Source organism: Pseudocercospora fijiensis (assembly GCF_000340215.1).
Source record: "Pseudocercospora fijiensis CIRAD86 unplaced genomic scaffold MYCFIscaffold_10, whole genome shotgun sequence".
In the NCBI taxonomy this organism is placed as follows: Eukaryota; Fungi; Ascomycota; class Dothideomycetes; order Mycosphaerellales; family Mycosphaerellaceae; genus Pseudocercospora; species Pseudocercospora fijiensis.
The window spans coordinates 542234-568694 of NW_006921541.1; the positions used below are offsets into that span (position 1 = coordinate 542234).

The 26461-nt window shown below is 45.0% G+C and overlaps 6 protein-coding genes across 6 annotated transcripts; 4 read left to right on the forward strand and 2 right to left on the reverse strand.

The window, feature by feature from the left end:
- Positions 1-3036: 3036 nt before the first annotated feature.
- On the forward strand, positions 3037-3418 carry MYCFIDRAFT_179108 (uncharacterized protein; the record flags this gene model as incomplete). The annotated part of the gene is made up of 4 exons (XM_007933215.1): positions 3037-3042; positions 3098-3108; positions 3144-3278; positions 3307-3418. The coding sequence occupies 4 exons, from the start codon at positions 3037-3039 to the stop codon at positions 3416-3418; spliced, it is 264 nt and encodes an 87-aa protein (XP_007931406.1).
- A 22-nt stretch (positions 3419-3440) lies between these two features.
- MYCFIDRAFT_179109 (uncharacterized protein) lies at positions 3441-5104 on the forward strand (the record flags this gene model as incomplete). The annotated part of the gene is made up of 8 exons (XM_007933216.1): positions 3441-3479; positions 3517-3618; positions 3650-3795; positions 3828-3841; positions 3917-3947; positions 3983-4036; positions 4062-4940; positions 4984-5104. The coding sequence occupies 8 exons, from the start codon at positions 3441-3443 to the stop codon at positions 5102-5104; spliced, it is 1386 nt and encodes a 461-aa protein (XP_007931407.1).
- Positions 5105-13133: 8029 nt separating this feature from the next.
- MYCFIDRAFT_179110 (uncharacterized protein) lies at positions 13134-18938 on the forward strand (the record flags this gene model as incomplete). Its single annotated transcript, XM_007933217.1, has 4 exons — positions 13134-13179; positions 16737-18532; positions 18713-18744; positions 18800-18938. The coding sequence occupies 4 exons, from the start codon at positions 13134-13136 to the stop codon at positions 18936-18938; spliced, it is 2013 nt and encodes a 670-aa protein (XP_007931408.1).
- Position 18939: 1 nt separating this feature from the next.
- MYCFIDRAFT_89062 (uncharacterized protein) lies at positions 18940-21230 on the reverse strand. Its single transcript, XM_007933218.1, has 2 exons — positions 20860-21230; positions 18940-20804 (listed from the first exon to the last, which is right to left on the reverse strand). Exons 1-2 carry the CDS (start codon positions 21205-21207, stop codon positions 18984-18986), a joined length of 2169 nt encoding a protein of 722 aa, XP_007931409.1. The 5' UTR covers positions 21208-21230; the 3' UTR covers positions 18940-18983.
- Positions 21231-21768: 538 nt separating this feature from the next.
- MYCFIDRAFT_216819 (uncharacterized protein) lies at positions 21769-24653 on the reverse strand (the record flags this gene model as incomplete). The annotated part of the gene is made up of 5 exons (XM_007933219.1): positions 21769-21965; positions 22040-22939; positions 23005-23543; positions 23815-23844; positions 24422-24653. 5 exons carry the CDS (start codon positions 24651-24653, stop codon positions 21846-21848), a joined length of 1821 nt encoding a protein of 606 aa, XP_007931410.1. The 3' UTR covers positions 21769-21845.
- Positions 24654-25197: 544 nt separating this feature from the next.
- Positions 25198-26261, forward strand: MYCFIDRAFT_216820 (uncharacterized protein). The gene is made up of 2 exons (XM_007933220.1): positions 25198-25364; positions 25441-26261. The coding sequence occupies exons 1-2, from the start codon at positions 25292-25294 to the stop codon at positions 26061-26063; spliced, it is 696 nt and encodes a 231-aa protein (XP_007931411.1). The 5' UTR covers positions 25198-25291; the 3' UTR covers positions 26064-26261.
- The last annotated feature ends 200 nt before the right edge of the window (positions 26262-26461 follow it).

A 26461-nucleotide genomic window follows, 5' to 3' on the forward strand; every position in this document is an offset into this window, starting at 1 on the left:
AAGTACGTACACTTATATACTAAGGGTCCGGTCTTCGAGAGGGCTATAAATACAGTACCTCGTAGATTAGAATAGAAGCTATATAGTACTAGAAATAAGGACGATACAATTAAGGCTATTAGTAGCGATAATAGAGCTAGAGGCCTTTGTTATCCGATAGAAGACGACCTAAAGGAAGACTAATTTAAGCTATTAGTAGCGACTAAGTACTAGCGGAAGGTTAACTTACCTATCTACCTATAAGGTAACCTCTCGGAGGTTAAGGACGTATAGTACGAGTTCTTTAACCTCCTATAGACTAATAAGGTTGTAGACAGGTTAGTAAAGTATACTAACGAGTATATAGAGACCCGAGAGGAGTTTAAAATAGACAAAGCTAGAAACCCCCGAATTAGCTATAATAGGAGGCCTAAGATTGTTATATCTAGATACCCTTAGAAACTAGTAGGGCGTAAAGATATAATAATCTTCGTAGCCCTTATTATCTACATATCCGCGATCTAAATAGCCGATAAGTCCGATTACTAAAGGGACGACAAATACTAGCTAGTCTACGCAATCGCTAAATATATAAGTAAGTAGCGCTTCCGACAGATTAAGGCCGCTCTATAGTATAGAAGTCCTATTCTAAGAGGCTCTAGATTGCCTACGTAGGCGTAGATATTGCTATTAGCCGACCTATTACGAGATAGGTTTAAGACCGTCGTTATACCTAGAACTAATATATCGCTTAATAAGTCTATAATCCGGTTTATAGGGCGGTCTAGTTATATTATAATAATGCGAGGCAAGCCGACGCCTATCGGATACTATATCCTTTGCCTATATAAAGGTAGATACCTATATTCCTTCTTATTCTTAAGCCCTCGAAAGTAATACTCTTAGGAAGCCGAAACAGACGAATTCGTAACTAGGGTCCTTAAGCGGCCGGTTATCGTTCGTAAGCAGCTTACTAGCGCTAAAATAGTCGACCGTGTAAAGGAGAGTAATAAGAGGCGTCGAGATAGGCTTAATAGCCTTACTAGGGGTAGTAGTTATAATAGAATAAGTAGTGTCTACGAGGTTAATAAAATAAAAGTCGACTTCTACTTAAGGGGCGCTAACTAGTCGGAAAGTACGAAAAGCTCGGAAAGTGCCGTAAGCGAGCCTAGTAGTATATAACCGACTAACTACGCCTACGGACTTAATCTTAGCGCAAGGCTAAGCCCGCTAAGAATCGCTATCCTTCGACTATTACTATAACTTCTATTCTAAATATACTACTTCTATATCTTTATAGATAATCTGTTTAATAACGTTATCCTATTCGCTATTCTAAAGCATCTCGGAATTGCTACGACTAGCACTATACGATCCGGCTCCTTATCGTAGCCTTAGAGAGGCGCTAAATTCGAGAAGTTAGGTTAGCTTCTAAAAAATAGAAAGCGGAAGAAATTAACGTTTCTACTACTAAATCGCAAGACGACTCGTTTCCTATTCGATACCCTATTATATAAGGTAATTTATAGTATAGCGGCGGTTGTCTAGTAGGACAGAAATCTCGTTTAGTTCCTTATAAACGCTATTAATCCTCGAAGCCGAGAAAATCGCTTTAGGGTACGCCTACGAGCCTATAATAACGCCTTTATTAATAACTACGTACGACCTTACTAGAAAGAGGAGCGAGAACTTAAGCTATTACTAAGCATCGCCGCTCGCTATAATAATAGTATAGGTAGCGTAGATATCTATAACTAGCTCCGGTTCTACTATTCCTCTTAGTATAAGTTACGGAAGGGTTAGTATCTACTCTTCTACTTCCTACTTAATACCGCTATTATTAACGTATATATACTTCTTCGAGGCGATAAGACAAACAAAGACTTTACTTTCTAACGCGAGTTTAGAGTCAAATTAGCGTAGCAAATAGTCCGTAAGGCATAGAGCGAGAAGAACGCTCGAGAGGCTATAGAAGCCTCGGTAAGAGCGCTTTGTATACTAACTCTACTACCTCCTCGAAGCGCTAGTTAATTCATCTCCGGATATACCTACAATCGTAGCGGTAGAAGATCTAAGCGCTATTAGATTAGGAAAGGCGATAGCTTACCTATAGTTAAAAAGAAACGGCGTATAGAGCGTAGTAGATAAGCAGTCTACCTAATAAAGCCTATACTTCTACGATAGCGTTGCTATCTCTATAAGCACGTAAGAATAGCTCTTAGCTTTAAGTAGTAGCCTCTTAGCGGCAAGTAAGAACACTAGACAACTATAGCCTATAACTACTATAGTCCTATTACTATCTATAGTAGTTGCGAGCCTATATAGCATAGCTAACCGGACTTAGTAGCCTTCTTTACTGCTATTAGACTACAACCTTCTACGTTAGAAGCCTTAACGCCGGCTCGAAGACCTTTACCTATACCTATAATAGGCTCTTTAGTACTGCCTTTAACTTAATAACTTTATTCTTTAGCTTATCTACTTCTAGCTATAGCTAATTAAACTCCGCTGCGCTAACAACCTCTACCTTGCTTTAAGGGCCTTCTACGTCGGATAGTAACTCTTCCTTTACCTTACCTACTATACGCGCCGACTCCGCCTATTACTAGTTTACTAGGTTTAGGTCTACTCTTAAGTCCTTTACTAATAACTCGAGCTTCGAGACACGCTTAATAAGTGCCTTATAGCGCTTATTCTCGGTAGATAAACGTAGCTTTAATAGACTAGCTAGCGGCACTAATTTGTAGACCTCTTCTACGGTTAATTCTATACTATTCGAACGTAGTCTACGGCGCTGTCTTAACTCTTCTATTAAGCGGAAGCGGATAGGGCCCTATTATATATTAGTCTATATTTATCTATAGAAACAGTCTATAGACCTTCCTAGCAGGTATGCTTAGCGGTATTGTATTCCTTTACTTCGTATAGCTTATAAAAACTTAGTTATAAAGCTAGTCTACTAGAACGACGACTCGTAAGAGTGTCGGCTTCCTAACCTTTAGCTCTACTACGGAAGAACCCGAAGCCCAATCGGACAGTATCGCTATTCGAGGGGCGATGCAGGTTTGTATAGGGCCACACCGGATTTAGCATAGAAGGTGGAACCCGACAAGGGCAGAGCCAGGGTAGGTGTTCGACGGACTTAACCACGGAGGCGGTTAAAGGGATCATCTTCACAACACCTTCAACAATTCTACTCTCCAAGCATCGTCCGCTTGGAAAAACGTCCTCAGAGACTTCGAGCCATCACGCTGTGTGCTCTCTGAATATGACCTGGCAGATGCCGCGTATCATCAGGGGTACCGCTATGCTATGCTAACAGAACAGCCATCCATATTCTCCGCGGCCACGCCCATCCTTCGTTCTGCGCCCACTCCAACTCTACTTGATAAATTTACGAAAACACGCCGACGCTGCACATGAACAGCGGGCAATCTAAAACTGGACGCCTTGCTATTTCAATGCCACCAGCAAGAGCATCCTTCCATTGCTTGCATGCTGTGTGAAAACACGTAGGCACGCACTAGCAGCCACTAGAATATCTGGTCTGTGTGTACGACCTTGGAAGCGAGCTATGCTTCGAAGTTGCATCTTCCAGACATTATTCTGGCGATTGTGTCGGAGTCGTTCCGTTTCCTAGTGGCATCAAGATTGGGACCATTTGCAAAAGGCATCTTTCAAAGCTGAAGACTTGACAAGGACGAGCATGGGGACTTCTCAGCCAGATACTTGCGCATTGCGCTTGTACAGCTTCAGGCTCATGATCTCTCTGCCGACGAACACAGTGCATACTGTAGAATGTGCTGCCAGTAGCTTGTGAGGGCTAGCCGTGGGGACTGATTCCTGAGCCGCTATGAAGTCTGTATGACTGTACCGACATCTACACACCATGAATGATTCGCTACGCTTGCTCAATCCTTCGGCGAGAATTGAGAAGCCGCGCAACTGTTAACTTTGACGACGTTGAAGTCATAAAGCTATTCTACATACGCTAGGACTTTAGCGTGGTTGCGCCTCAAGCGATCTGCGCAGAGGGCCCTGACGATCCGGTGGTATCGTACTGTATAATCCTTCAGCAGGAGAACGCCTGCATCCCTCACACTCCTTGGAGACAACGCCCAGTTCCACTTCGCAGCCGTGTTCGTTGGAATGAGGAACCGGATCACCATCTTCAGCACCCTCTCTTCCTTCCTGGCGCAATACTCGGCAGCGTCTTCTTCTTCTGGTGTCGGAGACTACATCGCGGCTGGACTTCGAAAGGATGCATCGAGCACGACCATAGCTTCTTCGAACTCGGTTTTGACATCCTCATCACCTTCTTTCGCGGCATCCAGGAATACCACAACCAACACTCTTTTCATCAACAGCGATCATGCGGCGTTAATATCATCCACATCATCGTCGGGCGGGATGAGCAATTCACATCACTCCATGGACGTCACCACATCGACAGGCAGCTTTGCACCAGTAACATCCGCGAACAGCTCCATATTCCATTCAAGCACTGGATCAACATCAACGTCCGCGAACAGCTCGATACATCATTTCATGAACCTTGCTGCACCTTCAGTCAGCGCACACAATCTTACGCACTCCAACAGCAGCAGAAACGCATCATTAGACGATAGCTGTTGGAACTCATGGAGCTCCCATTGGAACTTGTTGAATCCTATCAAAACGACATATGTCACGACCGCGGTGTCAACCGACATCCAGCCGGTAACCTCGGACAGCTCTACCGCATTCTGGTATGTGACCGTGGTACAGCTAACGACGGTCACTCAATTTGATGGCGCGCATGCCATTGCCACGAGTGCATTCACAGACACTGAAACCTATTCCTTCCCTTCCACCACGACCATTGGAATCAGCACTGTCACCGAGACCATCACAACGTCAGTGTCCGCTCCAACTGAAGGCATAACAGCGCCTCCTTGCGCATTGCCCTCGTTTGTTCCCCAGTGTCAGAGCTCCTGGGATAGTTACGAGTCATGGAATTGGCAGCTCGCATCCGGCCTGGTCCAGCCCGAATGCGTCCCCCGAACGATCGGGACGATTCAGCCAAATCAAACATTCAGTATTGAATTCCGAAATGAAGGAGCTACGAAGAAAGACCAATCAGTAACATTGCCCTCAGCCCTACTAAAGCTCCTCGTTATTCTCCTCTCCTACGAAGCCCGCACCGCCCTTATCCGAATCGTCGAGTATAATAGAATCTTCCTCTATAGCCTTCTTTGCTCGCATCTTATTAACCTTCGCACCGAAGGATCTTAGAGCCGCATTACCTAGCTCTTCTTTGTCTAGTATCTAATGCTCGATCTGTACCCTATAGGAGTAGTATCGAACTATTCTTACTTTGCGCTTCTAGCCTACCCGATTCTCCCTCGTCTTCGCCTATTTACTCGCTACTAGGTTCTAGTTAAGGTCGGCTATAAGCAATAAGTTCGCTTCGACTATATTATAGCTACGCTTAGCTATACTTACAGAGCAGACGAGAATGTCTACGCCCGACGTCTAGGACCGATTAAACTCTACGATTAGTTATAATCGCTAGCTAGCGTCCTTCGGTACCCTTAAGTTAAACAGCTACGACTTTAGACTAGCCTTCTTGTACGCCTAGATAGAAGTATTAGTATATTACTTTAGCTCTTGTTTACGAAGGCAGAGCTTACTAGATTAATAGTATAAGCTACTACGTTAGAATAGCTTATTACTACGGCCTTGCGGCCCTTATTATCTTTAACGGTGTTAGCCGTCTACTTCTTAAGCTCCGCGATAATGTCCTTAATATATAGGCTTTCTATAAGCTCGTTAAGGAAGTAAGTGTATAGGTCTATATCGGGCTTAAAAAGCTAGCCGAAAGACTTAATCTCCTTTATAGTAAATTCTATTTCCTACTCCTTAGCAGATACCGGCGCGTAGCCTTTGCGCTCTAGATTATTGTTCCTTACCTTAATAAACTTGTTAAGGGCCTTGCTACAGTTCTTCCGTACCTAGTCGGTTATTCGAGTCGGTAAGGTAAGGCCGCGCTTATCTTTAGATAGTAGAGGCGATAGGGTAGTTCGAATTCGTATTCTATAAGAGCCGAGGAAAAACTGCCTCTACGTAACCGCCTTAGCGTTAATCTTTCCTAAACGGATCTTCTAGTTAATGCTCCGCTTTAGCTTTTCTACCTAATTATTCAATTCGTTAATTATATCCTAAGGCAGCTTAATATTCTTTAGCTCCTTATCTGCATTATCTAATAGTCGCATCTTCTATTCGGGCTTTGTTACGTTAAACGGCTAGACCGATTTGTATATCCGCAGTATAAGAAAGTGCCTTAACACTAGCATAAGTAAGTTAGCTATTAGGATTTTAGGCTCCTTAATAGAACCCTTTTTCTAATGCTCTCCGCCTAAAGCTTTCTCGTAGCGATTGATTATCCTCTTAAAGCCCTCGCCTAGAGGCTTACTTCTAAACTCGTTCTATACTTTAAAGTCCTTCTAGTAGTTAGGGTCGGATCGCCCCCTATTATTACGGCGAGCTAAGGCGTCGAAGACTCTAAACTATTCAATTATCGGCTTCTACGTTCTAGCGATTAGGGTGCCTATTACGAAATATACCGTATATTTCGTGTTATAGTTTACGCTTAGCTTGCGAAGCGTACTTATACTGTTCGTATATATTCTATACTCCTCGTTAGCCTCGTCTACTACGATAGCTCTAACTAGTAGAGTGTTGTAGGCCGCGGTTTTGAAATTAGTCGAGCTATTTGCGTAAGGCCTGCCCTCTTAGGTCCTCCTAAACTATACGGTTAAGATAGAGAAATTCCAGTTCTCGTAGAATACGTAGAAACGACCCTTTAGCACGAATACGAGCTTCTTATATAGACCGAGGGGCGCCTTAGTAATAATTGGATTTTGCGCAGAGCCCGGATAGTTAACTCCCTTCCGGTACTTGTCTACTTTAGGAGTCGCAACGCGATTAGGCGCAAAGCGCATTACGTCTCCCCTTTTAAAGAGCTTAATACTATCTATTTCCTCTTTCGCATTATTTATATTAGGCGGGTTGAAGTTATACAGTTTAATGCCTAGCTCCTTAAAGTCCGTATAAGCTAGGAATTTCTTTATAGTATCGGGTTTCAAACCGGCAGTTAGGCACAGAATTATAATGCCCTTACGAAGCCTAAAACTACGCTATAGGTCGCGCTACTTATATCTGCAGGGGACAGAAAACTTATTCGCAGATAGGCATTTCGAATTTTCCGTACCCCGTAGAAGGTGTTTCTCTAAATTATCTCTGTTTTTAGCGTAGTCTTTAAGCATATCGGTAATCTGCTTATAAAAAACGAAGATTAAAAGTTGCTCTATAGTTTTGCCGAGACCTATAATATCGCCTAAGATTCCTCCGGCTTCTCGAGTATACTACGGTCGGTAGAATATAAGCTAAGTAGCTCTAAACACTTAGTAGGCGTATAGCTTTGTCTTAAAGCCTAGTAGGGCGATAGGTGTTTCGGGATCTACGAAAAGTTTAGGCGATAGACGTAGATAGAGGCAGATGCGTTTAACGTGCTCGTACGTTATCTGCTCTAGCTCGGCAGTATAACTCTAGTTAAGATCCCCTACTTAGGTTTGCTTAATACGGTCGAGGAGCTCTTTATAGGTCTAACTTAGAATATAAGGGGTCGCCTCTATCTGCTCCTCTAGGTCGTCCGGCTCCGGAGTGTACGTATCTGCATTAACTATAGGCCGAGCGCGTCTAGCAGTCCTGCTATTCCTTATAGGCTCCGAGTTAGTATTAGAGTCGAGCGGCCTAGCACGAGTATAAGGATCTCGTATACGTTTACTAGTATCTAACCCTCTTCCGTTTCTCGTTAGACTATTATTAAGACCTTTACTTATTCTATACAGTTCTATCGACATATTATCTATAGAACGCTTAGAACCTAAAGGATATAGATAATTTTCTCGAGGAGCGACGATCCTAGGCAAAGCTCCCGGCGCGGCAGTGTCTATAGTCGACTCTTAACTATTTTCCTTAAGTCCGGAACTTTAAGCATTCTTTTAAGCATTCTCTTAACCATTTTCCTTAAGTCTAGAACCTTGAGCATTCTCTTAAGCATTCTCTTAACTATTTTCCTTGAGTCTAGAACCTTAAGGATTCTCTTAAGGATTCTCTTAAGGATTCTCTTAAGGATTCTCTTAAGCATTCTCTTAAGGATTCTCTTAAGCATTCTCTTAAGGATTCTCTTAAGCATTCTCTTAAGGATTCTCTTAAGGATTCTCTTAAGCATTCTCTTAAGCATTCTCTTAAGGATTCTCTTAAGGCGTAGAGGGCACGGCTAGAGCATTCGGCGCGGTAGCGTCTATAGTCGACGTATAACTGTTTATATTAAGTCTAGAACCTTGAGCCTGCTATAAAGATACCGGCGCAGGGGTAGGCGGTAACTTAAGATCTCTAAGCTTAATAACCTTTAGTAGAGCTCTACCGAATAGAATAGGGCGCTTATCGTTAGGCGACGGTATCGATGCCCTCGATAATAGAGGGATACTAAATACGGCGCTGCGTAAGAGTTCGCTAGATTAGAGACCTAACCGCTATCGGCGCTGCTTATAACGACGCTCCTATATCTCTAGGCTAAATAGCAGCTTCTCTCTTAGCTATAAGTCTTCCGACTCTACTAAAGCTATAGTAGCTATAGCGATCGGACTGCTCGCATTCGTTTTCCGCTTCTTCTCGATATGCCTATTAATGTCTCGGCTAAATGTCGCGCGAGCCTTATTATCGAATTTCTTATTTACCTACTCGATAAAATCTAGCTCGTATTCTTATAGCTCTAGTTAGTAGCCGATAAATAGCAGTATTTCAATACCCGCGGCGCCGTATCTACCGGCTGTACTGTATTTGGTAACGGCAGCTTCGAACTTACCGTTATCGGTAATCTTATTCGTATCGTCCTCGCCTAGGTTTACTACTACGATTACGATATCTAACTAGTCGGTAATGTAAAACTTAGACCTTAACCAATCCTCTAGGAGGTTATACGACAAATCTAGGTATAACAATCGATAATTACCTTTATAAACAAATTTCTTTAGAGTCGTAGAGGGCGCTTGCCTAAGATATCCTACTTATAGTATCGAAAATAGTTAGCCGAATAGCTATACGACAAGTACTATGTCTAACCGATCGACTACGGCTAGCGTAATAGTATAGGTATTCCTAGCCTAGGGCGTCTAGAGTCTTCTAGTAGATATAGGGAATGTAGATCCCGGCTACTATGTTTGCAATTTTCGACTAGTAGCAAAGTCTCGACTACCCTAATCCTAGACGCTGTTTACATCCCCGCCGCTAGGGTTTGCTTCTATTAGAAGGACTTCACTTACCGCCTTGTTGTTTAATGTTGTCTTTGATAAGCTCGCTAACAATAGTATAGGTCTTAGGCGGCGGCTAGATAATAGCGTAGGTGTTTAACTAGGCTCGCGCTTAGGCGTGTCTTTATTAGTCTATTGTTGCTTAATAAAGATAGACTACCCTTTACGGATCTTAGAGTCCGATATACCTAGACTAATAGCGCTGCTTAGGTAGCGGAGGCAAAATTCTACGGCGGCGCGATACTGCTCCTTCTTATTGTTATTATCCTTCTAAGGGCCCTAATTTCTTATATAGCGATTGAGAATTTTCTGCTCGTCCTTAAGCTTGCCGTCTAGGAGACCCTACTAATCGTAGACGTAACGCTTTACTATGCTATTTCCTACTATATAGTCGGAGTAATTTGCGGGTAGCGCGTCGTTGTTAGGAACAAATAACTATACGACGAGTATGTCGATTTCGTCCTCTATAAAGTAACGGCGCTAAGGTGTTAGAGCTAGTAGTGGCGGCGTCGCAGCGGGCTCCGCTATAGTAGCGGCGGCCGTAGTATGCGGTTATTAAAGCGAAGGTATAGTTGTCGCGGTTGTAGCGACCTAGTATTGTTTTAAGCTTCTAAATTAGCGAGGTAAGCTTTCGTTAATTTAGCATCTACGCAAGTGAAGCCGTTACGAAACCGTTTGCTTAGTAACAGGGGTTCGCATTGCATATACGCGCTAGCAGAATCGTAATCTATTACTGCTAGCTGCTCCCTGTCTATGCCTCTTATTCGATACCCTCCCTTACATTACTAAGAACTATCGCGAATTAATACTAACTATAACTGCAAGTATTTTAGACCTTTAATGTTACTCCTTACCCTTTCTAAATACTAAGTCTAACTCGTAATTAGCCTCTCGATGTTTTCTGCATATACTAGTACGTGTTTTAAAGTGATTCCTTAACTGCTCGGTAGACAATCGTATAAGGTTAATACTACATCCTTTGTCGCAAAACACTGCTTTGCGATTATAGATTGCTCTTTTATCCTATACAATGTAATTAATAACTATATATTAAATAAATGCTAGCCGATCTCCTTTGAAGTCGCAACCCTCCTCTCGGCACTCGAGGTAGTCTAGTCTACGCTATATAACAATAAGGTTCATCTACGTATAGACATTATTGCGTTCCTTATCTCCTAACTATAGTAGTTCTAGATAGGGAGGGTTATAGGGACAGTCCTTTCCTTTACTAGAGCGACCTTTTCTACTATAATAGTACTTCCGATCTAAGTTTTCGGTATAACTCTCTCTCTTAATGTAGAATAGATTCGCATAAGAATTGTTCCTATATAGGTGTAAATGCTTACGATGGTCCTAGACTTCTATAGCTGTATATAGGGATAGCCCTATATAGAACATCTTGAATATCGGAGCAGTTAGCGTATAAAAACTGCTATAAATGCATTTTAGGTCGAACGGCTATACCTAGAAGTCGTAAAACGTAAAAGATCCGGAATTGCTTGTATAGTGTTTACCGGCTTTCCTATCCCTTTTGAGTAGTAGTATACAGCCAAATTCGTAATAGAAGGTTTAGATCTTTTCGAAGTCGGCCTCTGTAATCGTATACTCTCTACGCTATTGCAGATTAAGGCCTAGATTAGTGAAGTATTGCTAGACGAAGCTTCTATAGCGCCGTTATACGATGTCTTGCGAGAACATCTATATTATACACTTCGAGGCGTTATTGAGTCTTACGAACTCTTCCCTATATATCTCGCCTAGCGCTAATATATTAATATACTTACGTCGCTCGTGCTATATAGAATGTTCCGTAGGTGTAGTAATTGTAGCGACACTATCCCCCTTAGCCTAATTGCTATACGCCTTTAGATTAGAGCGATAAGCTTACGTAGGTGCAATTAATGCCCGAGCGAGTGCTTAAGCGACTATATCGGATAATACTCGAGTAGACTAACGCCCGCCTATAGTAGTACGATTACGACTAGGAGCGATAGGCACGCTCGTCGGCACATTTAGTATACTGCTAGCTATAGCAGATGTTCTATAAGCAGGTTAAGAGGGTTTTACCGCGGGTTTTCGTATTAGCTTCTACGGCGGGGTTTCCTAGATCTAATTTAGCGAGCTCTATAGAATCTCTAGCAAGGTACTATAGTCAGACGAGGCAATAATACCTAGGACGTTAGGTAGAAGTGCTAATAGGCTCTGTATCTCGTATATTACAAATCTCTTCTACTTCTTTGTAGGAGGTGTCTACAATTCGCCCTAAATCTCTATATCGCGTTTCGTACCTCGTATATCTATATAAGATTGCTACTATACCTAGCGTAGCATATAAGGCTAGTTATTATTTCGACCTATTATACTAGCTCGTAGTCTGCCGCTAGTTTGCTTAGCGTTAATATTAGCGGTATACGTATCTTAGAGTAGCTTAGGAGTCGTAGATTCTAGGCTGTTATTAGCAACTAGAGCAACTCCCGTAAGATAGATAAGATCCTCTCTCGTTATTCTTACTCTCCCGTGCCTTCGGAGTACTCTTATAGCGGATGCAAAATTCGATAGCGAGAATTAGGCGGTATAGTTGCACTTTAAGAGCCTCGTAAGCTCGCTAAGCTATACGTGCTTATCCTTACATCGCTCTAAGATATCGATAATCGTATATATAAGAGCTATAGCGGGTTTACGTTTTATTGTTAGAGAGGCTATATCGGAGCCCCGATATAACTCTATATTAGGTCGAGGTAGAGAGACGGGCTCCGTATCGTCTAGCGATCGCTTCGGCTGCTAACCGTAAGCAGATATTAGAGAGTCTCTGCTATATATACTAATATCGCGGCGTCTGTTATTATAAGGACTTAGTGTATAGGTAATCTAAGAGGGGCTATCTCGCTTTCTAGATATTGTATAGTAAGCAGCTAACGTACTGCCTTAAGGAGCATTAGGATCTTAACGAGCATCAAAGTCTTAACTAGCATTAAAGTCTAGAGGAGCATTAAAGCCTAGAGGAGCTAGCAAATCTTAACCGGTATCAAAGTCTTAACTAGCATTAAAGTCTAGAGGAGCATTAAAGCCTAGAGGAGCTAGCAAATCTTAACCGGCATTAAAGTCTTAACTAGCATTAAAGCCTAGAGGAGCTAGCAAATCTTAACCGGCATTAAAGTCTTAACTAGCATTAAAGTCTAGAGGAGCTAGCAAATCTTAACCGGCATTAAAGTCTTAACTAGCATTAAAGTCTAGAGGAGCTAGCAAATCTTAACGAGCATTAAAGTCTTAACTAGCATCAAAGTCTAAAGGAGCTAGTAAATCTTAACCGGCATCAAAGTCTTAACTAGCTACTAAACGTCGAGGAAGCTACGAATATCGAGGAGCTAACAAGTCTTAAGGAGTAGTAACGTCTTAGGAGTACTCTAAATTTTAGTAGCGCTTCGACTACTAGAGAGGAAGCTGCTCTTTTCTCGCCGGTCTTAGCGCCTACTCTATTCTAGACGGTCTCGGCGCCTACTGTTTTGTCGACGGCCTCGGCTCCTACTCTTCCTCTTCCTCTTCCTCGGTATCGAAGCCGTACTATTCTAGGTATTCTTCTACTACCGCAGTACTAACATTCTTACGAATAGGTACGCCGAAGTTTGTACTACGTAACTAAGTAGGCTAGGAAGGTTCTAACTCTTAAGCTCGTTGCTTTAGTTCGGTAGATAGAGGTAGCGTATTGCCCTATACGTCGGTAGCAGGCCTAGTCTTCTATATATTAGTAAGCGGTATGCTAACTACTAGGTACTACTAACCTTCTTTCCGCTAGTACGTATGCTTCCCGTCTATAACGTGCGTAACTTTGCAGTAGCTTTCAAAAGTGACTCCTTAAGGTATTTGAGGCTCGCGAACTTATCCTTTAGATCGTCGTAACGTACTAACTAAATTCTACTGTCGATCTATTACGCGAGTTCTGTTTCTATAAGTAGGTACTAACCAGTACTAGGAATGTGCTGTCCGTAGGCTCTAACTTGCTCTCGGAGCTTAGCGATGTCCTACGCGAGCTAATAGCTACGGATTAAACGACGTCTCGTTAATCTCCTCTAGCTCGTAAACGGCGTAGAAGTTATTGTCGGTAGTTGCGGTTGTAATCCTCCGAAGGATCAGTTTAGAGATTCGTACCTAGTAATACTACTAGCGGCGGAGTGCACGAAGTCTAATCACCATTCTGCTTAGTTTAGTGTAATTATCCGAGGTGTATCTACTTGCGCTTACCTTATTGTCTATTGCCGCCGCCGCTATTGCCTCTATTTTTAGATTACTACTAAAAGTCCTACTATTAAACAGCCGCCGCAGTCTTCTAGTAAGAATCGCCGGTCGTTAGTAAATACGCCTACTTACTAGTTACTAGGTTATAATATATCGATTAGCGGCGACTACTATAGTATATATTGTCGTAGGTCTAATAGCTACGATATAGGCACATTCGCGACGACTATTAAATAGTAAAGACCGCTTAGTATAGTAGGCGTAAATAGAAAGCGCTATTAGTAAAAGACTTAGTATATAACGTCTATTAAACTACTATCGTCTAAGGAATATATGCTATATTAAAAGTGCCGTCGTCTACGTCGTACGTATTCTAAAGTACTAAGTTAGTAACCTATATAGGCTTAAATTGCGATAGTAGAGGTACCTTAAGCGATAGCGGAGAATAATAGTAACTATTTCTATACTAATTAGTATAGAGACTAGTCGCTATATACTCTATTATACGTTAGGTCGCTACGTCTAGCGTAAATAGGCCCCTTACTAGCGGCGGTCGTTATAGATAGTAAGGTTATTACTATAGGTAGACTATCTCTTAAATACGACTACTAATCGATAGTAATACGCCTATACCTAGATTAACCTACGCCTACTATATAGCAAATAAGATACTATCTTTATATCGCTACTAATAATACTAGAGATACTATAATAGCTATACTATCGCTAATAGGCGTATATATCTAGTATAATACTACCTAGTAGTATCGTCTCGATAGGCTAGTAATATCTAGTATAATACTATCTAGTAATATCGTCTCGATAGGCTAATAATAGGCACGCTAGTACTAATATTTCCGCCCTCCTAGCCTTCTAATAGTAGTTATAAGTAATATTCCTAGTAAGACTATAAATTAGAAGATAGCGGTCCTTTAGTATAGTACTAGCAATACTACTAACTTTCTCGTTATTACTATCTTTAATAGGATTATTACTATCTATAAGCTACTCGCTATAAGTCTTCGTCGAGCTAATATTACTACTAAAGCCTTTAGGGTCGAAGAAACAGTTAGTATAGCAATCTACCTACTTCGCGGTTATACTATCGCCTAGAATCTCTTAATTATATAGTTATACTAGGTATAGCGATATAGCTAGTACTACTACTTCTAATAGGAGAACTAGTTATTAGAAGTAGTAGTATATATCGGGGAGTTAGTTATTAAGTTGTAGCTAATATCGTATCTAGTTTAGAAGACCTAAATTAGCCTTCTTCTAAGCTAGTCGATATTACTTAGTAATAGCCGTTTAAAGGTAGTATAGAAGTTTATAGAAGCGCTTATAATAGTACTATAAAATAGCTATTATAATATAGTAGTATACTAGTACTGTATTCTAGGTATAGGCTGCCCTAAGGTATGCCTAGTCGCAGTATAGGACGAAATTCTATAAATATTAAAGTTTAGGTATAGGAAAATTAAATAAAATATAGCTAGTATAGAGTAGCTTAATTAATATATACTTTTTAAAATTAGTTAATCTAAGATTAAAGCTATAGCAGATAGATTTCAAACTATTGTAAGGATGTACTAAAAGTATATAGGGGTTTGTTATTAGAAACGTCGGGCCGCGGCAGTCGCACTGCTACTTGCGCGCTTCCGTTCCCGCCTCCGCTCCCGCTAATACCTTTCTTTCTTTCCTTCTTCCTCGCCCCGAATACTGTCTATATAGTACTCGACTCCTTATAGATCTTGCTAAAAGTCGTGCCTAGCACGCTTAAATTATGCCCTGTATATACCCGGCCTAACTCCTTATAGATCTCGCTAATAGAAGAAGTCGTACCTAGTACGCTTAAATCATGCCCTGTATATACCCGGCCTAACTCCTTATAGATCTCGCTAATAGAAGAAGTCGTACCTAGTACGCTCAAATTATGCCCTATATATGCCCGGCCTAACTCCTTATAGATCTCGCTAATAGAAGAAGTCGTGCCTAGCACGCTTAAATTATGCCCTGTATATACCCGGCCTAACTCCTTATAGATCTCGCTAATAGAAGAAGTCGTGCCTAGTACGCTTAAATTATGCCTTACATATACCCGCCTAACTCCTCGTAGATCTTGCGTAGGCCGCGCGAATAGTAGGCACCTTTACGCGGTGCGCGGTATAAGTAGCGAAAGCGAAACTGAGACCTGCTAGCCTATATAGCGAACATAGCTTCCGTATTCACTCGGAGTTATATTAGCAAAAATCTCAAAAATTGGACCCTTAAAGTTCTTAACCTTTAAAGTTCTTAGACCCTTAAAATTCTTAACCCTTAAAATTCTTAGACCCTTAAAATTCTAGACCCTTAAAGTTCTTAGACCCTCAAAATTCTTAACCCTTAAAATTCTTAACCCTTAAAATTCTTAGACCCTTAAAATTCTTAGACCCTTAAAATTCTAGACCCTTAAAATTCTTAGACCCTTAAAGTTCTAGGACCCTTAAAGATCTTAGACCCTTAAAGATCTTGGACCTTTAAAGTTCTTAACCTTTAAAGTTCTTAGACCTTTAAAGTTCTTAGACCCTTAAAGATCTTAGACCTTCAAAGTTCTTAACCTTTAAAGTTCTTAGACCTTTAAAGTTCTTAGACCCTTAAAGATCTTAGACCCTTAAAGATCTTAGACCTTTAAAGTTCTTAGACCTTTAAAGTTCTTAGACCTTCAAAGTTCTTAGACCTTTAAAGTTCTTAACCTTTAAAGTTCTTGACCCTTAAAGTTCTTAGACCTTCAAAGTTCTTGGACCCTTAAAGTTCTTAGACCTTCAAAGTTCTTAACCTTCAAAGTTCTTGACCCTTAAAGTTCTTAGACCTTTAAAGTTCTTAGACCCTTAAAGTTCTTAGACCCTCAAAGTTCTTGACCTTCAAAGTTCTTAATCTTCAAAGTTCTTAACCTTTAAAGTTCTTAACCTTCAAAGTTCTTGACCCTTAAAGTTCTTAGACCCTCAAAATTCTTGACCCTCAAAATTCTTGACCCTCAAAATTCTTGACCCTCAAAATTCTTGACCCTCAAAATTCTTAGACCCTTAAAATTCTAGACCCTCAAAATTCTTAGACCCTTAAAGTTCTTGACCTTTAAAGATCTTGGACCCTTAAAGATCTTGGACCCTTAAAGATCTTGGACCTTCAAAGTTCTTGACCTTCAAAGTTCTTGGACCTTCAATTTGGAAACGAACGATGATCATCTGCCAGAGGGCGACGTATTCGAAGAACTAGTCTGTGGCTTACATACTCTCAACTCAAACCAAGGCACGAGTAAATCTCGCGTTGGCCCGGCACCAAGTTGTACCCAAGCCACGGTTACAGGCGAGTACTGCAGCAAGGAGATCAGCAGGTTTCTGCTGAGCAATTCGCTGGCTCGGATATCTAGAACTTTTGCGGGCTGGACCGTCACAACGCTGTCCGACAACTCCACTGCCACCGTGTGGCCTCCTGATCGCAGCTTTGCACCAGGTTGCACAATGGGCTGCCAACAATGTCGCATTACTGGAAGCTCGGTCGAGCTCTTCTGGTGGCCGCCTCAGACTGCCGCTGATGATGGGTTGCCCGTCACTGCGGTCGGGTTTGGCACCACCTTCACCAGTCCCACGGTTTACATCTCGTTTGACACGCTCTTCGCTTCCGACTCCTGCAGTGGCGTGGGCAAGACGTATTCAAGCACGATCCTCGCCATCCCAAACTCCCGGGACATCTCCAGTCTGTGGGGGATGAGCCTGGTCAATGGTCTACAGAGCACAGCTGCTTTCAACTACACCGATTTACTGCACACCGATCCCGTGCCAACCAGTATCTTCAACCGACAGCCGAGATGCGTGTCATCATGGTGGTGGCAGAGCACGATCGCCGGTCCGATCGACGAGTACGACTGCGCTCGAGATTATCCTTGGAGGCCAATCCTCGCTCTTCCTCGTGAAGTGCAAGCCATCGACCCAGAATGGGCGAATTGCGTCGGAGGCATCGAAGGAGTTTACGATCCACCCATCGCTCTCACATCCGCTCAAAGCGCTTTCAAGCCAACACTTCCGCACGAAATTCCTCCATCAACTACAGAATCCGCGGCCCCCAAATCGGCGCACGAATCTCCGCCTGTTCAAACGAATCCCCCCAAGTTCACCTTCGATCCCATCACGACTGCGGATCCACCAAGGCAGAAAACACACGCCAAACCACAGAATTCCGAGCCCCCGCCGCAACATCAAGATCCAGATACTCCTCAATCCCATCACCACCCCAGCGACTCATCACCATCATCACCCATCTCCAAAACCCTCCTCTCCCTCAACGACATAAACCCCACAGCCCCACACCTCCACCCCTCCGAGATCGCCGAACAACCTCCAACTCAGAGCCAAACCACCACGAGCCAACCCCCAGTCCCCGAATCCGCCATCGTCGTAAACGCACACACGGCACGCTTCGCATCCCAAGTGAGCCCGGAACCTTTGCCTTTGATAGAAATCCACCTGGGTTCTGAAATTCTCACTGCAAAACCAAGAGGGCCCGGGACGCCTGGAGGTGCCGTTACGGTGGAGGGGTATACGATTCGTGCGGGAAGGGGGAGTAGAACCCAAGCCAAGCTCACGTTGGGCTCCCAAGTCCTCACCGCTGCGCCTTTGCCTTCTGACGAGGTGCTGGTGAATGGGCATACACTGTCTTTGGGGCAGGGGATCGAGGTTTTTGGGCAGGGTTTTACGGCTGTGCGGGAGGGGGATGGGAAGACGGCGACGTTTGAGGTCCAGGAGGTGTGGGATGGGAGACAGAAGGGTTCTGAAACTCATCGCGAAAACGTAATAGCGACGTCGAGTATGAAGGTGTCTTCTACGCACTCGGTCGATGCAGCTACCACGAACTCCAACGGTTCGAGCAGAAATTGGAAAGGAGGCTCTAGTGTTGGGTGGATGATGGCCGTTCTTGCGATGTATATGTACGTCTAGCAAGATTGCCAATATGTATATACATGCATAGGTAATAATAATAATACCTAAACTTATATCTAAACAATCTCGTTCTCATTCCTAATTAGAAATCCTATTACGAAAGGGATAGATATTATTTAAAAAAGAAAAGAAGCAGGAGTGCTCTAAAAATTGCAAAACATACAACACGAGGGATTCCCCAGTGGTCACCCACCTGAGTACTAGTCTCGCGGTTAGCTGCTTAAATAGGGGAGAGCGAACGGGATCCCTTGTTCTCAGCTACCTATGGCCGTATGTACTTGGTACCGATTTCTGTGCGATTATATCGCCTCACTACCTGATAACCGACTTCCCGCAAGACTGCAGGCGAAGCAAGCAACTGTTACGAAATACCTTGGATGAGATTCGTAAAGCCTAGTAGCGAAGTTCATAGATTCGTGTTCATTATATATATCATGCTATGCTATCGATACTGTCTCTCATGCTGCAAAACCCTCACAGGCTGCTTCTCGCTCGGCGTCCCAATGGCCACAAATCCAAAAGGATCATCAGGCCGTACATCGCCCAGCCGGACCAAAGTATTCCTCAATCTGTGAGCTTTCTCGCAGCCGTCTTCCATGCTAGAGCCTGCCTCGACATGCATGTATGGACTATGTCGGAGGACACTGACGAAATCTTCCAAAATGTCTGGACCTCTGCGGGTCGCGTCTAGATATGCTGTTGCGAGGCCGAGGAAGAAGAGGAGGATTGAGATCGCGACTAAGATTTCCATTAAAGTGGTATAACAGCGGAGGACTTCAGTTTCGATCCGCGTTTGGCCTGGGACTGTGGCATGAAGGCTGTCCTCGTAGATGTTGTTGAGAGTGAAGTTGCCTGTGACTGAGTACTGTGCTACGTTGTCCATCCAGTAGGTGTTGAGAAGCTGCGTGAGACGGTGCGAGAATAGCTCGTTACCCAAATCATGCAGGGCATATGGTGTGTTGTCAAAGGAGCACTGATAAGGGTTCTCTGGGTGAACAAAGTAGCATTCGATCGGCGAAAGACCAGTAGGATTCTGGGTCGTGTTGCCAGTCGCGGCGATGAAGCCGGAGAAGAAGAGCTGGGGTATCGATTGCCTCACCGAAAGGCTAGAGTCATTGAAAGGCGGTGTGATGCCATCTAGCTGCGATAGAGATGAAGATGGATGATCCAGCAGTGAGGCTCGTACAGCTTGAACACTGCAGTTATTGCCACTGGAGCAATAGATGTTCGCTTCAACATAGGTTGTGCTCAGGCCGCAGGATGCTTTTGTGATGTCGCCAGAGCCACCAGAATGTCCGCTCCAAGAAGTGAGCTGAATGATCTGTGGTGCTGTGCTGTTCAGGGTATGGTTCGTGTCATACTGGAGCGAAAATTGATGTCCATTCGACACGATGCCCTGCTCCTTGTTGATGCCTTGCGGGAAGTCTGAAGCATCTGACGTCTTGCCATCCTGAGAAGTCTTGCAATCGAGGTAGAAATAGCTTGTCTCGATGTTGAACTGCGACTCAGTATTCACGACTTCGCCGCTCTGTGCGCCAAATAATCGTTCCTGCAGCGTTGATAGCGACATTGTTGTGTTTTCGGTAGCTGACCTATTCGCTGCACCGGGACCAGGAGGAATTACTGGAATACCACGAAGGAACGGAATGCCAGTGAGGGATGCATAGACCAGTGTATTCGCATTCCCATTAACATCGGCGTCATTTGGTACGTTTAAGAAATCCTCTAGCTCCGCCAGAGCTTTGCTGGTCGCATTCAGCTCCACCAACTGTCCTGTGCGATACCATCCAGCGGAATCGGCTTTCTGATGTTCTTTCAGCACTTCAAGCAAGGGTATCTGTAGACCACCGAATAAATCCTGTGAGCCATTTTTCGAAGTGGCAGGACTGAAGAGCGCAGTGGTGAAGGCAGAGTTGATCGGTGCTAAGCGGTTTGACTTGTTAGTGAGTTGGAATGGCGAATCGTTGAAGTCCACATAGTGGAAGTTGGTCGCAATGGTGGTGTAATTGGCATCTTTGGATACGGCCTTCAAGGAAAGCTGACCTCCCACAGGATTAAGACACCAGAAGAGGAAGACGGCAAGCGCGACAAGACCCATGGATCGATGTTTGAGGGGCGTAAGAAAAGACGCCCCGAATGAGCGACTGCCCAGCAGATGTTCGAGTGTACCAATCGTGGCACCGCGCTCGAGCTTGAATTGCGCGCATGCTTTCATGAACTTGGCCACGATCAAAGTGAAGATGATGGGGAATATCGTTGGATTCTGCGCGGCCAGTCAGCGGAGTGTTTCATGTCTGCTGAGCCTTGTCGACACTCACAAATCCCGCCATCTTGAAGATGATCTGATTGAGCGGCAAGCTCGCCATGGTGCCATTCTGCGCGTAGGCCAGGAAGCCGAACACGGCAAAGTATAGCACGCATGACGATATCAAGATGTCGAACAGTGCGGCGCCCCAGTTTCGGCCATTTGCAGGCTGTGTCGCGCCTTTGTATGCATCCACATCCTCCCTCGATCCGTACACCTCTTTCGCACGCGAGGATACTTTCCCGCTCTTCTCAGACCGTCCCTCCAAGGAGTCCAAGCGGTAGTTGCTACTGCTCTTGACCAATCCTTTCTGGCTCTCGGCACGCGACTGAACGCTCTGCGCTCGTTTCCTCTGATCCATGTTGCGGTATCGCGAGCACCTTCTCTAATACTCGGTAAAGGAAACGAAGAAACGCAAGTACCAGGTGGGAGGACGGTGGACCAATGCTCGACATCATAGCTTAACTTACACCCCAGATCTTCCTGGGACGTGCGTAGGGCATAGCGGCATCGTATAATCCACGCGCCATCTGGACGCGATACAAGGAGCATCCAGCCCAGCATGCCGACTGACGCGCATCGTGCCACTACTGCCGCATGGAGCGCGTTCTGGCGAATTGACACCGCCCAAATGGATCAGCACGGACCGACGTGGAAGTGAATGGTCTTGACTCTCGATGGCGTAAAACAAATAATAAGCCGGTGGGTTGAAGACGTCCCTGAGGGAAATCCTTCGTATTCAGAAATGAAGCGGAGGATTAGCGCGTCTGGGGTGAACAGCCAATGACTGTTCAGCCACATGAGCCATTCGATACCAACATCCATGCTGTCGACAAATTTCAGACACTTCTGCAATTGCACTCCGATAGGAAAGTCTCTGCAAAGTATAAGGCAAGCAAGGTTATCCGAGCACAAGGCGAATCAAGAAGAAAACCTTATACTGTTGAATAAGTCTCTATCTAGAATATGCAGCGCTCTCTCTCGCATCTCGACAATAATCTACAGCTTCCCTCCATTCACGGCAGCCGGCGTGATGGGGAACAGCTTGTTGAAAATATTCGTAGGATCATACTTCGCCTTAATCCCTCGCAGACGCTCATAATGATCCCCAAAAACATCCTGAGACATCTCATCGTATTGCTAAAGTTCTGTTGGCCTTTCCTCTCAAACCCAGCGGTGAGGGCAGCACTCACATCATAATTTCCATAAAGCATCGTGGCGCCCTTCTTCCCTCTCCTTGCGGCGCCAGCGCCCGTATCCTGTCCTTGAGACTCAAGCTCGACCTTGAAAAGATTGCTCATGTCTCTCGCCCATTGTCTACACGTGGCATCGTGCTCGATCGATGACCAAGTGGGCATCACAAGGCCATTGAGATGGTGGCCGCGATTCGCAAAGCTCCCGACGCCGCTCTTTGTCATTTCCGTGGCATCGTAGTACTCGAAAGCTACTAATGAAGCCACAGCGTCTGGAGTCTGGGATAGGAATTCGTCGTACTTGCTGATGAGCTCGAGGGCAAACTCTGGACGCACTGGCATAAGGTACGCGGCGCCTTTCATGCTACTTCGCATGCCTTGAATTGTAGGCACTAGAGCGTTGACCTTGGGATATGGCTGCATCGCCATGGTATTTTCCACTGGACCGAGATCTAGGAATGGCTTGAATACTTCCTTGCCCTCATCTTCAGTTCCATTGAAGGCGGAAAGTAGGAGAATCATAGTCTGACCACCAGCCGGAGGTGGTTTGGCCAGGGCTAGCAAACTGCCACATCTGCCCTTCGCTTTTGCTTCTGCTCCATTCGGGCTCTCCTTCACCTGGTACAGATCGTTGAGATTTTCAATTAGTCCTTTTACGATCTCCGGTACAGGTGGGAAAATCATCATGCCTGCCCAGAGTTCGTCTTGCGGATATGCTTGGAACACGAATTCTGTAGACACACCAAAGTTTTGGCCAGCACCGAGCAGGGCCCAGAACAGCTCGGGATGCTGATCTTTGCTTGACTTCACGATTGATCCATCTGCGAGCACAGTGGTGATCGAGATGACATTGTCGATGACCAGGCCATACTTGCCAGTCAAATGACCATAACCTCCTCCCTAGACGGCGATGACAAGAAGATCAGTGAGTTTCTCAGGCTTTGTTGGGTCTTTGTCTTACTTACCAATGTCAGTCCGCCAACACCAGTATCCGCGACCGTGCCGCCAACCGTAGCAAGGCCGTATTCCCACCCCGCTGCATCAACATCAGACCAAAGAGCACCGCCTTCCACATGAAACCGCTTCTCGCCCACATCCACTTTGACATTTCTCATTCGCCCCAGGTTAATGAGTACACCACCATCAGTACTGCTGGCTCCAGCTGTAGAATGGCCGCCGCCTTTGACAGCCAGGTCCAGATTGTTGTCAGAGGCGTACTTGACCGCGATCGATACTTGTTCGGAATTCGTAGGCTCTACAGAAAATCCTGCTGCCTTCTCTGCAGCTTTGGACCAGCGTGCTATAGTTTCTGAGTAGCCTTCGTCAGAAGGGCCGATCACTCTGGCATTGGTCTTCGCTAGAGCTTGTTTGAGAGCCTCGACATCGGCCGAGGTGGCGCTGCGTTTTGTTGCCATTTGCAGGCACTGTACTTGTCTCCTTCTGTCCCAAAATTGTGTATTGTGTGCTATCGGCAGCAAATCTGATTTCCACACAGCTTTCAGCTCTGTGCAGGATCAAGTGAGGTCAGCCGCACAAGAATATTTCATCGTGGAAGGATTAGTCGCCGGGTCAGTCGAGAGCCAGAGGCACACGCTGTCCAAAGCCTAGTTACTTTCTGCGAAAGTCGTGAAGTGCCACACAGCAGTCATCAGCTCCTTCCGCTGCTCAGCTGAGGCTTACTGTAGGATTGTGGGTGGATACTGCACGGAGCGTGAAGAGGGGTCAAGATTACAGATCACAGCAGAACGAGCTCGTATGCCATCATAACATCCCACCTGCCTGCGAATCGGGCAGAAAGTCTTGCTCTGTAAATAGTACCAGTTTGGGCTCGCAGTCCACGCTGTTTGAAAAGAATTAAGGCACTGACAGTAAAATATGTAATGAAGATGTTGGCTATCTAACCGACGCCAGCGCATGTTTTGAATTGAGATTTGCATAAGCGGGACCGTGCATCGATGGCAAGAAAGTTTTCGCTGTCCTTCTCTACAGGAGCAGAATAGTATCCAATTGAAGCACGACATCTTCCACGACTTATCCTTCCAGAGAGCACTCATACGCGATGCTTTCGCTGCTCTGCACCGAAAGAGCAAAGACGCGAGTACGAACGCAACATAGTTTCCAAGTGAAATGAATGTCTCGAATTCCTCATGTCATTCGGGCATGCTTCAGGCGAAGAGGAGAAGTCAAAGAGCGGATATATGGACGCAGCTGTCCCGTTCTATTACTGCTGGTCTAGCAATCTTTCCCAAGTCAAAGGAAAATGTCTCTGTAAAGCCAGCCTCAAACAGTGCCCGAGCTTCAGCATTGTCATTGTCGCCTCGTCACTCTGCGCTATGGTCTTGCGTCGCAGGGGCTCCTTGTGCATGATGCTCTTGGTCGCACCTGTAGTCTCCAGCTCATCAGTGTCCTCGACGCTCTTCAACAGCAGCATTGCGAGTCGCATATCGTCCTCCTTTTCGGGGCTGGGATTCAATTCCAGAGTTGCATCGGAGAAGGATATCCTGGCTGTTCCAAACTCTTGAAGTGCATCCTGAACTCTGTCAATCCGTGTGTTCAGTCTGGCCATACGCGCTACGGATACAGCCAAGTGATGTGCATTCTCGTCTTGATTCATTGTGCTTATTTTCCCCATAGAAGGAAGTACTTCCCGGATCCTCTGTCTTTTTCACGCATTTTGTGATGAGGAAGGCTTGTTATGAATATGTGTAGTGTTTGCTGACTTGCGGCATCTCTTCCTTTGTGTTTCGCTTGCTGTGCCTGCCATGTCGATGAAGTGAGGCCATTGATTGAATGAGAAGAGAGCAAGGAGCTCAAAGGGAAAATTTCAACGCGTATGCAATGATCTATGCAGTGCGGTCTCAGCGATTGGCAAGTGAATGAACTGAATGGCTGGTCACAGGCCGCAGCAGCATGTGCCAACCGTTGGCATATGCAGGTCCCAGCTGCGTCCAATACCCAGTTGCAGTGGTATGTGAATGAAAGAGGGAAGCAAGGAAGGTTATTCGGCTAAAGAGGGGCCCGCGGCATGGACCCTTGTCGGCAAGCCAAATTCGGCAAGTCCGATCAAAGTCAGCGGCCGGCGGCCTGAGGTTTCTTCTTCGAATGACTTCACTCCAACTCAACATTTTTTGTGTCATCACAGTCGCGACGAAACATCTTCCCCACCCTTGAAGCAATTGTGGAGACAAAGAGGACATTCAGTTGCTGATTCAGGACGGCCGATGTCCTGCGCATAAAAGATCAAAAAAAAATATGGCGCCAAATTCGCGAATAATCCTAACACGGCATGCGCAAGCAGAGCATAATGTCGACTTGGATTACTACAGTAAGCAAGCAAGCAAGCAACAAGCACAATCTCCGAAAATTTTCGATTCGAGTCGCAAGCTGAAAGATTCTCACAGTCCCCGACGCCCCTTTAACCGCGCTCGGCAAAAAGCAAGCAGCATCTCTCGCCACACAACCGAAAGTCAAGCAGCTAGCCCAAGAAGTAGACCTAGTCGTCACCTCGCCTTTAAAGCGCACATTACAAACCACCAAACTAGGCTGGAAAGACGCAATCGACCGACTCGGAGGTCTGCGCAAAGTGATTTGCCTCCCACAAGCCCAAGAATGCAACGACTTCCCCTGCGACACCGGTTCCTCGAAAGAAAATCTCGAAGCCGATCCAGAATTCTCGGGTTTTGACCTCTCTCTACTCACACCAGATTGGACTTCGAAGAAAAATTTCTGGGGCCCGGATGCCACGTCGATTCGATTGCGAGCGAAATGGGTCAGGCGGTGGTTGAGGGATCGGCCTGAGAAGACGATTGTTTTGGTTGCGCATGGAGATATTTTGCGGCAGTTGACGTGTAGTGAGACGGGACCTAGTGGTTATATGTGGAGGAATGCGGAAGCGATGGTTTTTGAGTTTGATCGGGATACTTTGGAGGATTTGTGTTTGTTTCGATCTGAGAAGGGGAGGTCGGTGGCTGTTGCTGGGGGTTATGGACCGAGCTCGACTGAGGCGGATATTGGTAGGCTTTGAGTAAGTGGCTCGCGAACGTTGATGGGATTGAATGCTAGAATGCGGGAATGTATGATGATAGAGCAGAGTTGGATGGATGATACAGATGGGGGAAGCGTTTACGACCTTACGACGGCAACTTTGCATCGCGCATCAAACATCCTTGCAAATTTTGCGGTACGTCCGGACCGTTCCAAATAACATTGAAACCATCACTTCAGGCTGTCTCCCTTCAGACGCTCCTCCTTCACGTTATTGGCGAAGCTACGCTCCAGCGGAGTCAGCTCTCGTGCCTTCCGCTGGAGGTCCGAGTGGAGACAGACTTCGGGAGGCGAGTTTCACCGTCAAGCAAAACTTCATGCTAACTGCTTCCTCAAATTCTTCACATACATTCAAATCACGTATTTGGTGTGTGGTAA